The sequence below is a fragment of the Coptis chinensis genome, chromosome 1, assembly GCF_015680905.1.
Source record: "Coptis chinensis isolate HL-2020 chromosome 1, ASM1568090v1, whole genome shotgun sequence".
NCBI classification, from domain to species: Eukaryota; Viridiplantae; Streptophyta; class Magnoliopsida; order Ranunculales; family Ranunculaceae; genus Coptis; species Coptis chinensis.
In genome coordinates this window covers 1,854,185-1,868,356 of record NC_141456.1, presented here as the reverse complement: position 1 = coordinate 1,868,356, position 14,172 = coordinate 1,854,185, and the positions used below count along the sequence as shown (strand labels likewise).

Genomic DNA, 14,172 nt, shown 5'->3' with positions numbered 1-14,172 from the left:
ATCACCGAGGGCTTCACTATTGCACTATATAAACCAACTCTTCACTAGGGTTTTTTCATCATTCATTTCTTCTCCCTTCTCTAGGGTTAGGGTTTCTACAGTCCCTCTTCTTTTTTTTTTTTTTTTAACCTTTCATGTCTAATCCAATCAAATCGAACATTTTTTACAAATGATATTTTGAGTAGTAATAATTAGCTATATTGTACCAAGAAGTGGGTGTGGCCAAAACCACCAATACCCACATTCTTGATTTGCCAAAATTGGTTATAGCTAAACAAATAAGAAGTTTACTGGCCGGTTGTTGTGAAATTTTCAATCTCTGTCGACAAATCTGCTTACCGAATTTCTTACAATTTGGGCTTTAAAAATCAAAACTAATCTGTTTGAAGAAATTAAGGTTATGGTTTAATGTTAAAAGTGAGAGGGGGTAAGAAGAGGTAAATGGCACTAGTTTTAGCTTTTTTAAGAGACCCATCTCTCACATCAACCAATGGTCACCTTCCAGGCATTCTGCTTTGATTTCCTGCAGTTTTGCGTCTATGGGTGTCCACATTTTTCAGTGTTGTAGATTTTTCATTTGATTGTTTTGTTGAAGCTTTCTTTATACTGCTGTTCATAATCTGGATTTGGTGTTACCGTGTTAGAACTTTTGGTTTTAACACACATTTCCACCACCAAACAACAAATGAACTGTGGATCCATGGGGACTTGAGACCCAGAATTTTCGAGCATTGTGGATACCTTCTTGTCTTTAAAAGTGCTAAAATTTAGTCCATCCTTGAGCTACTTGCGCAAAATGACTTCAGTTTGAGTTGAGGGTTGTAATTTACCAGTCAATAAAATTATACGGTTTATGTTACCAAATACACATACAAGGAGACCGGTCAACAAAATTTATACTAATCCCTGTAAAACAGAAAGATAAAAGGAGATTTATTTCCAAACATTGAACTTGTGTATCAGCTCCGAGAGAAGCAGTCTGATTCTGAAAGAAAATTAGGAATGCAGTTTTGATTTCAAGAAAATTTGGAATGCAGTTTTGATTTCAAGTTTATGAGAAGTTGTTGAACTGCCTTGAAATTAGGAGGAGTTGGAATTTCCTCTTATTTTGATAGTGAGAGTCTGAGAGAGACAGTACCTCTACAGGATTCCCATGCGATAATATGCCTGCAAGAGCTCAATGAGAACTCCAAAGTTTAAGTTCTATTAACGAAGAAAGCAATTTATGCACTCAATTGGCAATAATATGCCTGACTAAATACTTTTCAAAAGACACAGTAAGTGCATTCAAATACTCTTGCGGATTGCATCTGCATTAACACCATTGCCTACATCAAACGAGCATATTATGGTGACAAGTGATTTAGTTCGTGATTTTTGAAAGGACGAAACGCCATGGGCCCTTGGAGATCACCATACAATTATGTGGAAAGACTTGTGCAAGTAGAATGTGTTCTTTATATTTGGCACGGATTGTTTTAATATTTTCTTGATTAATATTATGTAGAATTAATTAGAATAAAATGATGGAGATAAATATTGGTACACTATCTTATTCTTTATGTTATGTCTCTTTTTTTTTTTGTTCACTACTAACCTTGTTAAGATAAAATAATATTTTTATTTCTACTATGTCTCTAGTAGCCCGCAATTCAACTTTTAATTGAATACCTAATGCAAAAGAAAAAGATAATGGTGTTGCCATAAAATAACTTAACAGCGAGCAACTTGTATTTTATGCTTCCATATGAGATAGTTGACTAAAGTTTGCACATGCATACATGACTCTAAAATCCCGTTACCAAAAAAAAAATAATCATATAAATTGATGAGAACTCTAAAAATCCTGTTATTACCAAAATTCGAAAGCCAAGGAATATAGATTGAAAAGATTGACCATTGACGCTTACATATCTTGTTTTGAACACGCCAAGACCGTCTAAAAATTGATGTCTCCATATTATTATAAGTTTAATTCCCGCCACCACACCCATGAAGTACCATTTTCTAACAACAACTTCCTATTGCATTTTCTAACAAAGAACTTGATATTGATAACACACTCAAGAGGGAATGTGATGCCTAAGCTTTTGGCGGCACATTACCACTTTCACCAAGCCGGATCAACTTTGTAATCGGAAAGGTCTCTTGCGGTTATGTGGTGTGCCAGTGAATAAAGGTGTTTACTATGAATAAATGTTCTTTAGCGCTGTAGTTGAACTTGAATCACCAGCTTTCATTGTAAGTGCAAAATCGTCGCGTCAATTGAATCAAGTACCTCCCTGAATTCCTTATTCCACTTTTAACAACCTGCAATTCTCAACATTTACCAAAAAAGAAGAAAAAAAAAGTTAAAATTTGGTTACAACATGATCTAGCAAGCAATTTTAGACAAACCCATAATGAGGTGCCAAGTGATCAAAACAACTAAAATTCAAATATTTTAGAAGGAATGTGTCTGCCGAAGCTTTTACCCCATACAACTTTCATCCAAACATGTCTAATGCAGCATTGCAGCCTATGCTCAATAAAAACTCCAAGCTAGATCAGTTAAATTCCATCAGAGTCCAACCTATGCCTCCCCCGCAATGCTTACCATTCAAAAAAAAAAACACCGATAATGTAACAACAAAATCGAACTACAAAGCAAATTAGGAGAACCCCCAACGAAAAGAAGTATGGGTGACTAATTTTTGATGTCGGGATATGCTACGTACAAATCAATATAATACGTGGATCCAAAACAAACCATCAGCTTATTATTTGAAAAATTTCATGACGTGAAAGAAAATGAATTATGATACATATGGCACTAAAACAAATAAAAAAAAAATTGTATAAGCAACATTTACGTTGGGTCGATTTGGCCACTGAATGGAGAATATCAAGATGGACAGTGAATTGAGAACACGTACTCATGCATCCAGAAAGATATTTTTGAAATCCCTACACACTTCTACGAAACCCAACTCCTCATTAAACAACTTAGTAAGCACCCCATTCTAGGCTCAATGTTGTATAACACCTTGACCAAATTTACATTTATCGACGGTGGACTGAAATGTCCCAGTGTGCTGGTTGGATTGGCCAACTGACCTTACATTTTCATATATTAATTTCACTATGCGCTAAGCATTCCGAACCAATCACAGGTCTCCCATAAGCATGGCTCAACAAAAAGATAAGCAAATAATCAATGACTGACCATCAAAACTCCACAAAAAAAAAAATGGGAAAATAATGAAGGAGAGTACCGCAAAGAGGCACAATCAATAAAGTGGATCAAAGAAATAGTTCAGGTATGAAAGTTACCAATTTCGGTGACAACCCATTCCCAAGGAATTACTACATCATTTGAAGCTTCGATTTGGCATAATTTAGACTTATGCTCAACGTTCAACTTCAACTGCATAGTTCAAAAATATAAATAGAGGCAAAGCAAACTATGAAACACTCTACATGATAAAATTTGGCAAATAATAAAGAAGTACAACAAATAAGGAAATGGGAAAGGAGAATCACGATTTGTAATGAAATAACGCCATCAAACAGTATCTTAGACACTTTCCCAACGGCACTATAAGTTGCATTTTTCAATTCTAAATAGATGGTAGTGCTATGTTCAACCTACTCAGGCAGATGAGACATACATTGCTCAATCTAGTGAAGGCTTCACATAGTATCCTATGGTATAAGAACTACAATGGTCAGAAACATGATTCTTTTGGTAGGGTTTAACTAATATATTGTTGGGGGGAATTATTAAAGATATCTTTTTGTGTAGACATCATTCCTTTAAGGTAAGCATTCTTACAATGCCAATCACATTTAAAGAAACCTAAAACCTAACAAATCCTTTTTAAAAAGATAGGCGACCTCTATAAGCAGACTGAAAAGGTGATCAAATGAAATCAAATAGAGAATAAAGTAAAGAAAGTTCTATTGTTGCAAGCTTTAGATCAATGAAGATTGGGAGGTAGAGTTGGAGAAGAAACTTCCTCAAAGAGAGCTTGGAATGAAGAAAAGAATAAAGTGTATAATTATGCTTAAAATAAATAAGTTCGAATAACTTACCTTCTATGATGGTCTTAGTCAAATTAACTTGCTTTCATCAATCTTAGCCTCCAAAACACTTTGTTGATTTTGTTATTTGGTTATCTAAGCCACTTGATGTAGAGACTAATACCATACAAAATGTTTTTGAAATAAACAACTACTCTAATAATAGCACAGGGAATATATTTTTCAAGATAGAGTTCAACATTATGGTGTATGTACTTACGCTTATGACAAAAATGAATGTGTAATTGTTTCTCTGAACCAAGACCTGAAAAGGCAAAAGATGAGATGTAAGGTGACTTGCAAGGAGAATTGCTACCATGAGCAGATGAATAGATAAATTCTTTTTGCATTAGAGATAGGAAAACAATATACTAAATCAAGAGTACTACTTGGCGTAAAACTATATTCAGCGATTAGTAAGGCTTTTGCATTAAAGAAAAAGAATAAACAACTCACATGTTTTTATGGAAATGGCAGTGAACTACTCCCTTGATTCCCCTTTTTTCATGGTGATATCGACGACACTCAAACTGAGTGCATGAGGGGTTTGGAGAAGAGAGCGGAGAGTGGGGATTGCATAGGGTCGTGGGTTTCATTAAGCAAATTAAGAATATGAAGCGTTTTGGGAAGAATACGAGGTTTTAATTCTCATTCATTATGAAAACCTACCCGTTCTCTCTCACTAATATAGTCTAATACTAACCTCAAATGTAGCATACACATTGTCATTGGCCACTTCTTGGCCCCAAATAAATGTGTGAAGACTCTATCTCAACCATCGATTTTGTTTGTCTTGTCCTCACTCTAGTGCAATCCCAACAAGAGAGTATCGACCGCTAAAATGCCTTAACCGTAATATATTTTTGACTTTAATTATTCTAAGACAAACAACAACTTAAGAAAACATAACAACTAATAAATCATATCAAGTGTACCAAGCATATCATCAAATTTTAGAAAAGCAGGTTAAAAAAAAAAAAAAACCACATACTCGAGTAATTCAAAACATGTCTACAAATGCTAATACCAATGCCCATTCTATATGAACTGCGAACTCGCCGAGTTTGATCATGCAAGAATTAAGATAAAAGGAGCTATTGCCCATGTTGTTTGAAGGTCTAAGTAATCCACAACAATGTAAAGAGTTGTATCCACTAATAAATACTATCTCCAAATATATAATCACAAATAAATTGAGGTTGAGATCACGCACACAAATCTCTCCGATTTGCAGCTTGAATAACTTTTGATCACAAATAATTAGGAACATGACAAATGGGTAGAATGTCTAAGTATAGTTGCAATTAAAGAGATGCTTACGATGAATAAGTTAAGGGTGGAAGCGTTCCTAAGAATAGCAACCCACTACCTGCAATGCCCTTAAGGTTAAGCAACCAATTCAAGAAGGTTTTTCAACCTTTTCTGATATTAGATCTTTATGGACATTGTGTTATAAAACAAAGAAGGTGTATATATGTAATGATATTAGCTTATGTTAGTAAGTATACGATGATGAACTTCGAAGCTTCAAATGTGTAGTTCAACAAAAGAGATTACTTATTGGAATATCCCATGTTAAACAACATAAGAAAAATTGTTTGGGCATGGTATCGTGGCATCAAACTTTTGACTGAATTTCCTAAGTAGATCCAACGTAACAATCTAAAGTGCCATTATAAGAAACTATTCACATACATACAACGTACAACTCACTCAGTGTATACCATACTACTTCAAGAACCATAAATAATTTTGTGTGCTTGTACATATTCAGCGTCAAAGACCACTTAGCCTTTCCAATCTTTGCGCGCTATTGCTTCAACCTCACTTAATCATAAATTGAATAAATTTAATCTATGAAAGTTTAAATAAGAACCCTTGTGCATTGATACTCCTTTAAAAGGCTACATCTATTCGAGTGGAAGAGAAGCATCACATTTTTCAAAAAGTTGAGGAAAAGAAAAAAAATCTAAAGCTAGTGCAGTAAAAAGTTGTCAAATTGAGACCAATAAACTACCTACATCTCAATAGCTAGCAACAACAAAATATTTTCTTTTTCCTGATTGATTGGGATCAAAGTGTGTATCGATTTCAATTCAAATAGCCCAACTAAACTATAAATCAATCTTGTGCTTTTTAATGGCGGTTCTTTCACACCAATCCAAATATCCATGGATTAGAAATTAAGTGTGCCCATAAATCAAATCAGAAATTTAAAGCACACTAAAATGCATATAAGCTACAATACTTAACAAGACAAAAACGTTTCCTTAAATTCAAGAACTAAGGAAAGATAAGCAAAAATTAAACAATAGTAAGCAAAAACTTTTAACCCAACTGTGCACTCGATCAAAACATTGTGATCATAATAAGTGAATCTTACGAGGACTGGTTAAAACTGATTAGGAATGTGCAAAAAATGCTACAATTTCTTATGACATAGAATGATAGAACCATGAAAAAACAAAGAATCACACTCACATCATCAAAAAAATAAAATAAAAAATGATCAAAATAAAATGTGTAATGGGTCGATTAAAGCGAATTACGATAAGATAATCAAACTACTGTAAAGAGGGATAGCGGGTTTTAGAAGGTGAAAAAGGGATGGAGAGAATGAGACTTTATCAGAGAAAGAGTTGAATGTTAGAAATTAAATGATGGAGTAATTAATCTGAAGAATCCCATGCTAGTGAAGATAAAATTGATCCGAGGTATAGATGTTAAAGCATCGTGAATCTTGGGCGTTTTCGTTTCAAAGTTGTTTTCATTTCCTTACTCCCCGCTTTTTCCGGCACTTAATTTGAATATTTGGAGTTATTTGTGCCCAAGAATCATAGTTTCTACCGTTTATTACAACCTTAATTAAATGACAATTAATCTTAATATTTGGGGTTATTTATGACAAAGAGGCCAAGAGTCATGGTTTCTACACTTTATTACAACCTTAATTAAATGACACATTAAAAACTACTCAAAGGTGTTTCGAAACGATATGGAGCATACACCTATGCCCCATCAAACGCAGATCCTCACGCGATCCCGACCACCCTTTGTCCGGCCATTGTGTTTTATTATCATAGATGGATTAAATTTGAAATTTCAAACCACTTTAGTATTTACGAGCCACTCTTGCCGCCAAAAATTTTCACAGAGACAGTAAGTGCTAGCTAGTTTAGTTGGTAAAACCTTTAAGTGCACACTATGGAGTTAAAAAGAGACTCGGCCACACATTATGTTTTGTTTTTTCTACTCACTTATCTCATTTAAACACATACTTGCCAATAAAAATAAAAATAAACAAAGTTTACAAATTGTAAAAACCAAACTTACCTTCGAAAACAATGGTGGAATTGGATACCCCTTGAAAAGGTTATTGAGAACACCATAACGTTTGAGTTTCTAATTGGTTTGATGCCTAATTATGTCATAAGAGAAATGGTTTGATTTTTAATCCTAATTGAAGATACAGTGAAAGTGGATAGAGGAATGTTCGAGATCCGTAGAGATAATTAAGTGAGCAGAGCGAACTAACTGGGCCGATAAGAGGTATATAGTCCAAAATGTCGTTTGGTTGGTTTATGTCTGCTTTTCTCTCCGCCAAAACTCTCTCTCTCTCTCTCTCTCTCTCTCTCTCGTCTCGATAGCAGGTCCCAACACACTTCCTTTCTCTTAAGTTTCAAGTTTCAACACTGCACGAAGAGCATGAATCATCAAGTAAAGTTTTCTCTCTCCTCTAAATTGTGTCAATTTGTTAATCAATTGTGTTGTACTTTTTTCAATCAGTAGGGTCAGGGTTGGATTATAATGAACAATCGACTTTGAAGAGAGCTTGAAACTTCAGATAAACTTGATTTTGTTTTTTGCGATCACATGTTTCTTACTATTTTTATTACGACTCCAATCTCTATTGGTTATTCTCAATCCAATTATATTTTTATGGACATTTAGAAAACATATATATCAGGGGTTTTTTTTTTTTCGATAACCTAATATATATTGGGTTTGTTCCTATGTAATGAGTTGTGGTGATAAAGATCTTTAAGGTATATATTTGTGTGAGACTGAGTGGCTGAGAAATATGTGTTGACTTCTCACTATAAAAACCTATAATATTTAGTTATTTCCCTGCAGCATACAATATGTGGTGGCCCACCCTTTTTCGACATACATTCAAAAACATATGCTTATGAAGTTTGTCGAGAGGAACATCAAGCTCTTAGAATGTCACTTGTAAGAAATGTTTCCTGATTTCCACAAGTGTAGTTCTTAATTGGCCGAGCATTTCCATTGTGTCATTTTGTCTTAAGATAATGATTTTATATAAATATTTCTATGTAGGTTTTCGTACTTCTACCCTGCCTATGCATATCACTCTTGGCACTAGTCGTCTTTGTTGCAAGTTTCTACGTAGGTTTCTGGTATGTTTCTAAAACAGCATACGAATCAAATTACATACCTCTTCCCCGTGAAAATCTTAATACAGTTTTGTTTTAAGGTATTGTAAGTGTCCAATAGCTAGGGTGGTCAATTCCTAGTGGTTGTACCTAGATGGCATTGTGCTCTACACCTAGTTACTTAGCTTGTGAGCAACAACCTATAATACAATGAGGTTGAAAAAAAAAAACTATTAAACACTTAAGTTTAACCTAATCAACATCATTGTCCATTTAACTAATTTTTTAACTCTTTTTTCTTAAAAGTTCGATGGGGTTCACCTTGAAGGCTATGCTTGTTTCCTCTGGAAATTTGGAACTAGGTGAGTGAATTTGTTGAATAACCATAGCATACGCTCATGCCCCCACTGCATTGCAGTATACTAGTAATTTTAGATAGTGAAAAGACCAAAACGCCCTTGTGACGAACACCACAAATTTCCCTGTTCCTCATACCTCTCATTTTTCTAATATAGCACGATATTTACAACATCGACATGCCGACCTAGTTGGCTTTGTAGTGTCGGCATGGAAGTTGGGACCTTTGTGAGTTCTGAGTTCTGATTGTAGTGGACTCTAAAGCATGGATGCACCTCCTAATAGGCTGTGTCCGCGTCGGACGCGGTCAAGACACAGTCAACTAAACCGGACGCGGGTTAAGACGCAGTCAGGACACTGTCAACACGGTTAGGACGCGGATTTTAATCTAAAAAAAAATAAAATAAATCAAAATAATATTAAAAAACACAAAAATTTCATTTTTTTTGTTTTGTTAAGACTTATGACATGTTTTTAAAGTTTGATTATGAAATATTAAACTTAATTTTGTCGCTATTTATCTTTAATAGTTTTCATTTAATTTAGTTTTCAATAGTTTTGAATTTATGAATGGCGATACATTTAATTTAGTTTGCCGCGTCCGCGTCCTATTTTTTGAGATATAACCGAGTCGCCGCTTCAGTGTACGTGTCCGCGCAACATAAAAGTGGAGTAGTCTGCTTATTATAAATTATATATTATATAATCGAAATGAAATGAAATAACGATTTTTTAGCGAAGTAGTATCTATGAGACAAAACCAACTCTTTGGTTTCTGTCTGTCTGTCCTCAACTTCTCTCTCATTTTTTCTCTTTCTCCTTTACCCATCTCTCCCTCTCCCTCTCCCTCTCCCCTGCATCACCCAACTCTCTCTCTCTCCCCGCAGCTCCGCTCACTCCCCACTGCCACACAGTATACTAGTGCTATTTGGAAGATCATCAACATTCTTATGTTTGCACAGAAACAGAGGAATCCCTTTTTCACACAACACAGAAGATGAAGAGAGCAGCAGCAGCAGCAGCAGTTCTATACCACTATCCATGCCCAGACGGAGCATTCGCAGCCTTAGCAGCACACCTCTACTTCTCTGCAGCTTCTCATCCTGTTATCTTCTTCCCCAACACTGTTTATGACCCAATCAAGTAATCTATCTCTTCACATTCTCTGTTTTGCACTCTTTTCAAAGTTTTCATTTTTATATGAAAATTTCTATGCACACAGGCCTGAAGATCTTCCATTTGATGACATAGAAGAAGTCTATATGCTGGACTTTGTTGGGCCTTCTGGTTTTGTTGGGAAAATTTCTTCTCTAGTAAAGAGGTGTTTTTTCTTCACCATTCTATTCAATTATGTTATTTAGTATTAAAATTGTTAATAGATTGTTATCAGTTTTATATTTGGAAGGAAAATGGTGAATTAGAAAACTTGGTTTGTGAAAAACAAGAGATCTTCGAACAACCGAAAAACAACAGACGAGCATAGAATAAAATGTAATTGGAGTTTGTAATGAAAAGTGGGGAAAAGGATAATATTTCATATTTAAGCATTATTTTAACGTCTTCCGTTGCTTAATTTTTGGTATTTGGTTATGATTGATGAGTAATGGAATAGTTGTAATCTCTTGATATGGTACTCCGAACCACACATTCTGGTTGCTGGAATATAAGTTTCAATTTTATTTAGCATCTGAGGTTCTTATTGGACTCCAGATATAATGTCAAGTACTAAAGTTGGAAAATGTTGATCCTACATGCATTGTCTTGATTGTTTTTATTTCTATTATTCTTTTGTTTCCAGCGTCATCATTTTAGACCATCACAAGACTGCGCTTGAGATGTTCAGTGGGCAAACGTCCATCAGCGAGAATGTAACAAGAATAATTGATATGGAGCGGAGTGGGGCAACCATTGCTTATGACTACTTCAAGGAAAAACACACAAGTAAAGGCTTTGGTTCTGAGCTGGTGCCCAGGGATAAACGCGAGCAGGTCAACCAGCTTTTCAAATACATTGAAGATGGAGATTTATGGAGGTGGGCTCTTCAAAACAGTAAAGCTTTCAGTAGTGGAATGAAGGATTTAAATATTGAATTCAATGTGAGATCAAACCCGGATTTGTTTGAGCAGGTACGCGCATCAATCATAAACTTCGCTTTTCTCGTGAGAATAATTTAAACATATCTGCTTATTATGAATGAATGCAACTTTTAGGGTAAAACATGGGATGATAACCTTGTTCGCTAAAGCTGATACTCGTTATTCTTGTACTAGTCTGCAACTTTGATGGGTGTGAGCTGAGCTCAGTAGACTTCATTTTACATGGCTCAGGTTTGCACTGATACCATGCAAAACTTGGGTTGGAATGTTGGATTTGGTAAGGAATTTTTGAGCATGACTTGCAGTATACTTATTTCAAAGCCTTGGCCAAGGCAATTAAACAGTGCTCCAGCAATAGGAATATAATGGTTGGTTTCCTCTGTATGATCGATATATGATGTGGAGGAAATTCTTACGGATAATAAAATACAGATTAACCAGAAATATGATTGTATTTAGAATTGAAGACTCTGAAGTTAATCATAAGTATCTTTGCTGCATATCCCATCTTCTGTGATCAACTCAACCTAATAATATAATAGATTCAGTCTAAGAGGACTGTGTTGAAAATTTCCGTGGTATATGTCATCTCATTATTTTTTTTGGTTTGTGATAACTGTTCCAAATCTTAATGTGAACTCATTTCACCTTGGTTTCCTAAATACCCTTTGTTTAACTCTTTCTGTGGTTGTTAGAAAAGACTAATAAAAGTAATCGCTTGATTTGAAACGCATCTTAGAGTCGACTATATATGAGATCCAATAGCATCAGCAGCCATGGTGGTGCTGGGCTTCAATCAGCAGCCATGGTGGTGCTGGGCTTCAATCTCTAAAGTGATGAACTGATGATGCTTGTTGCATCCTAATATTCCAAATAGTAGCTTCTTTCTGATACTCGTTTCTATTGTTTTTCTACATGAGTTACTGCAGCTCTCATTTACTATGCATTGTTGATTTTCAGCGTACTTACTGCTATAACAAAGATAAGATGTTATGATTCGCTAATATAAATACATTCAAGTTGTCATAATGTGTGAGGGATTTCTTGTGATTGAACAGTTATTGGCGTTAGATCCTCAGTCAGTCATCAGTCAAGGCATCTCAAGCTTATCACGTAAGCAGAACTCAATCAACGAAGTTCTCAATCAGTCTTACAAAATTGCATTAGGGGGTGGACTGTACGGTTATTGCCTGGTATGCACATCTTTCTTTTCTTGTTCTCTGCACAGTTCTCATATGTCTATTTTGCTACAACTCTTATACTTAAACTTGGAGCATCCTACTCAAAACCAATCGGTAATGACTGGAGCGGCCCTGAGAATTTGTATAGCACTATACAAGGCTTTAACTGTCTCAGGTGGGACTACTATACTAAATGTCTCTAGTCTCTACACTGCAGTACCCAATTATATAAAAAACAGATGCGATTTTCTGAACTCCGAGAACCCAAAATGAAAATACCCAAATTTTGCCCTTTGAAATAGATAAAGTCTTTTGTCTCTTTTTTGCTGATGGAGACACATTTTGGAAGCTGTTTTTGTATATTTGTATCATGTTCTCTGCATATTATGGATTTAATTCACTAATATTCTTTCACCACTTAAGGTAGAGTAATTCCCAATTTCCAGGACAGCCATTTTATTGTATTCTAACTGTCGTTGCATGCACAAGAAAACTATGTCTATTCCATGTTTATGCAAACCCACTTTCAGCTTTATTTTATTTGCTGTTGCTGTTGCTGTTGCTATCAGTTTTATAATCTGTGTTTTGGCTATCTACCATGTATAGGCCGTCAATGCAGACTCTCTTTTAGAACTGCGGAGTGAGCTCGGACACCAGTTGGCTAACAAGAGTCATGATCAAAATTTGAGGTCTGGTATATAATTTTATTTAATTTAACATTTGGTTAGGAATTAAAAACCTTTACAGTTTGATGTTTAGTTGTTGCAATTATTATAAATCTAAGTTCTTATCTGTCTGCAATCTTCACATCTGTGATGTACTACTTATGACTTGTAAATTGTTTTTTTCCAGTTTATAACATATTTGTAGTCTAGTATCATTTATTTGTACTAATTGTATAAATAAATTTGAATCCCAGGGGTATTGGAGCTGTTGTATACAGAGTTCCTGAGCTAGAAAATGATAAATTACTAAAAATAAGTGTCAGAAGTGTGGGCAGTGAAGACACAACACCTATATCTCAGGTTTAATCCTCATTCATGTTGATTTGTGAGCGTTGACTGCATGTATTCAATAACAGATATCTGCTTAGTGGAGTCTGTAAAACATATTGAGTGGAAATTTCATGCAGGCATTTGGAGGAGGTGGACATCACCATGCGAGCTCCTTCATGCTAAGTTCTGCTGAATTTGAACGTTGGAAAGTTCCATTTCAAAGCTCCGACATTAACGGATCACTCTTAGTGCAGGATACCTAAATTAGTTATTGTATTTGCTTGGCACCAGATCAGTGGACCATGACACTCCTACTGGCGCATCCAACAAATTGTACCGCTACATTTTGTTAATTTCTAGCTTAACTCTGTGCTGTTGTCACTGCATGGGGAGCCAAAGGGGAGTCAGTTGCCCATCTTTCAGCTTCAGCATACAACTATGTGGACAAGGAATGGGATGAGCACAGTTGCACAGATTATGATCTATGTCCGTCATTCAAATTTTAATAATCCTGAGAATGTAATGACCAGGAACGATCAAAAAGCAAAAACAGAAAGAAAGTGATATAAATTGATTGAAATTGAGACTGGTTCGTAATCTCAGCTTAGTACAATATTTTTCAACTGAATGTCAATTATTACAATTCCTCACGATTCCTATTTTCTATAAATATAAAGCTCTAAGTCGTTCAAATTAATAGTATTCCAAAAAAAATCGATAAAGTGAACAATGTGATACAACATTATAGACAATAATTTATTGATAAATTAGTTGAGAGATTTGTTCATAGTTTCATACCGAGAAGAGTTAATAGTTACACATTGTTTTGCATGTTAAAAAGTTGAAACACTCCTAAAATGATAAAAGATGGGTTAGTTGTTATATAATCAAGTGAGCCGAGGGGAGAAATATGTGACCAAAATGTATTTGGTTGGTTTCTGTCTTTCTGTCCTCATCTTTTCTGTTCGTCTCCCTTTTGCTCTTCTTCTCCACTTTTCAATCTCTCCTTCTCCATTCTCGGCTCACGCCCCCCACTGCTATTTCTACTTAAAGTCTGTGGCGATGGAGTTGAGGGCGTGCGCCT

At 35.2% G+C, this 14,172-nt stretch overlaps 1 protein-coding gene and 1 non-coding gene across 2 annotated transcripts; both read left to right on the top strand.

Annotated features, from left to right (window-relative positions):
• The first annotated feature begins 261 nt into the window (after positions 1-261).
• On the top strand, positions 262-355 carry LOC147521187 (small nucleolar RNA snoR109). Its single transcript, XR_015206343.1, has one exon. It is a non-coding gene; the product is annotated as a small nucleolar RNA snoR109 (small nucleolar RNA).
• Positions 356-9,643: 9,288 nt separating this feature from the next.
• LOC147521186 (uncharacterized) lies at positions 9,644-13,711 on the top strand. Its single transcript, XM_086596123.1, has 7 exons — positions 9,644-9,959; positions 10,039-10,137; positions 10,615-10,942; positions 11,971-12,105; positions 12,700-12,782; positions 13,013-13,118; positions 13,226-13,711. Exons 1-7 carry the CDS (start codon positions 9,814-9,816, stop codon positions 13,349-13,351), a joined length of 1,023 nt encoding a protein of 340 aa, XP_086452249.1. The 5' UTR covers positions 9,644-9,813; the 3' UTR covers positions 13,352-13,711.
• The last annotated feature ends 461 nt before the right edge of the window (positions 13,712-14,172 follow it).

Coding starts and splice junctions, on each gene's coding strand:
- LOC147521186 (XM_086596123.1), top strand. CDS start 9,814: ATGAAGAGAGCAGCAGCAGCAGCAGCAGTTCTATACCACTATCCATGC. Junction 9,960..10,038: donor ACTGTTTATGACCCAATCAA/GTAATCTATCTC, acceptor CTATGCACACAG/GCCTGAAGATCTTCCATTTG. Junction 10,943..11,970: donor ACCCGGATTTGTTTGAGCAG/GTACGCGCATCA, acceptor GTGATTGAACAG/TTATTGGCGTTAGATCCTCA.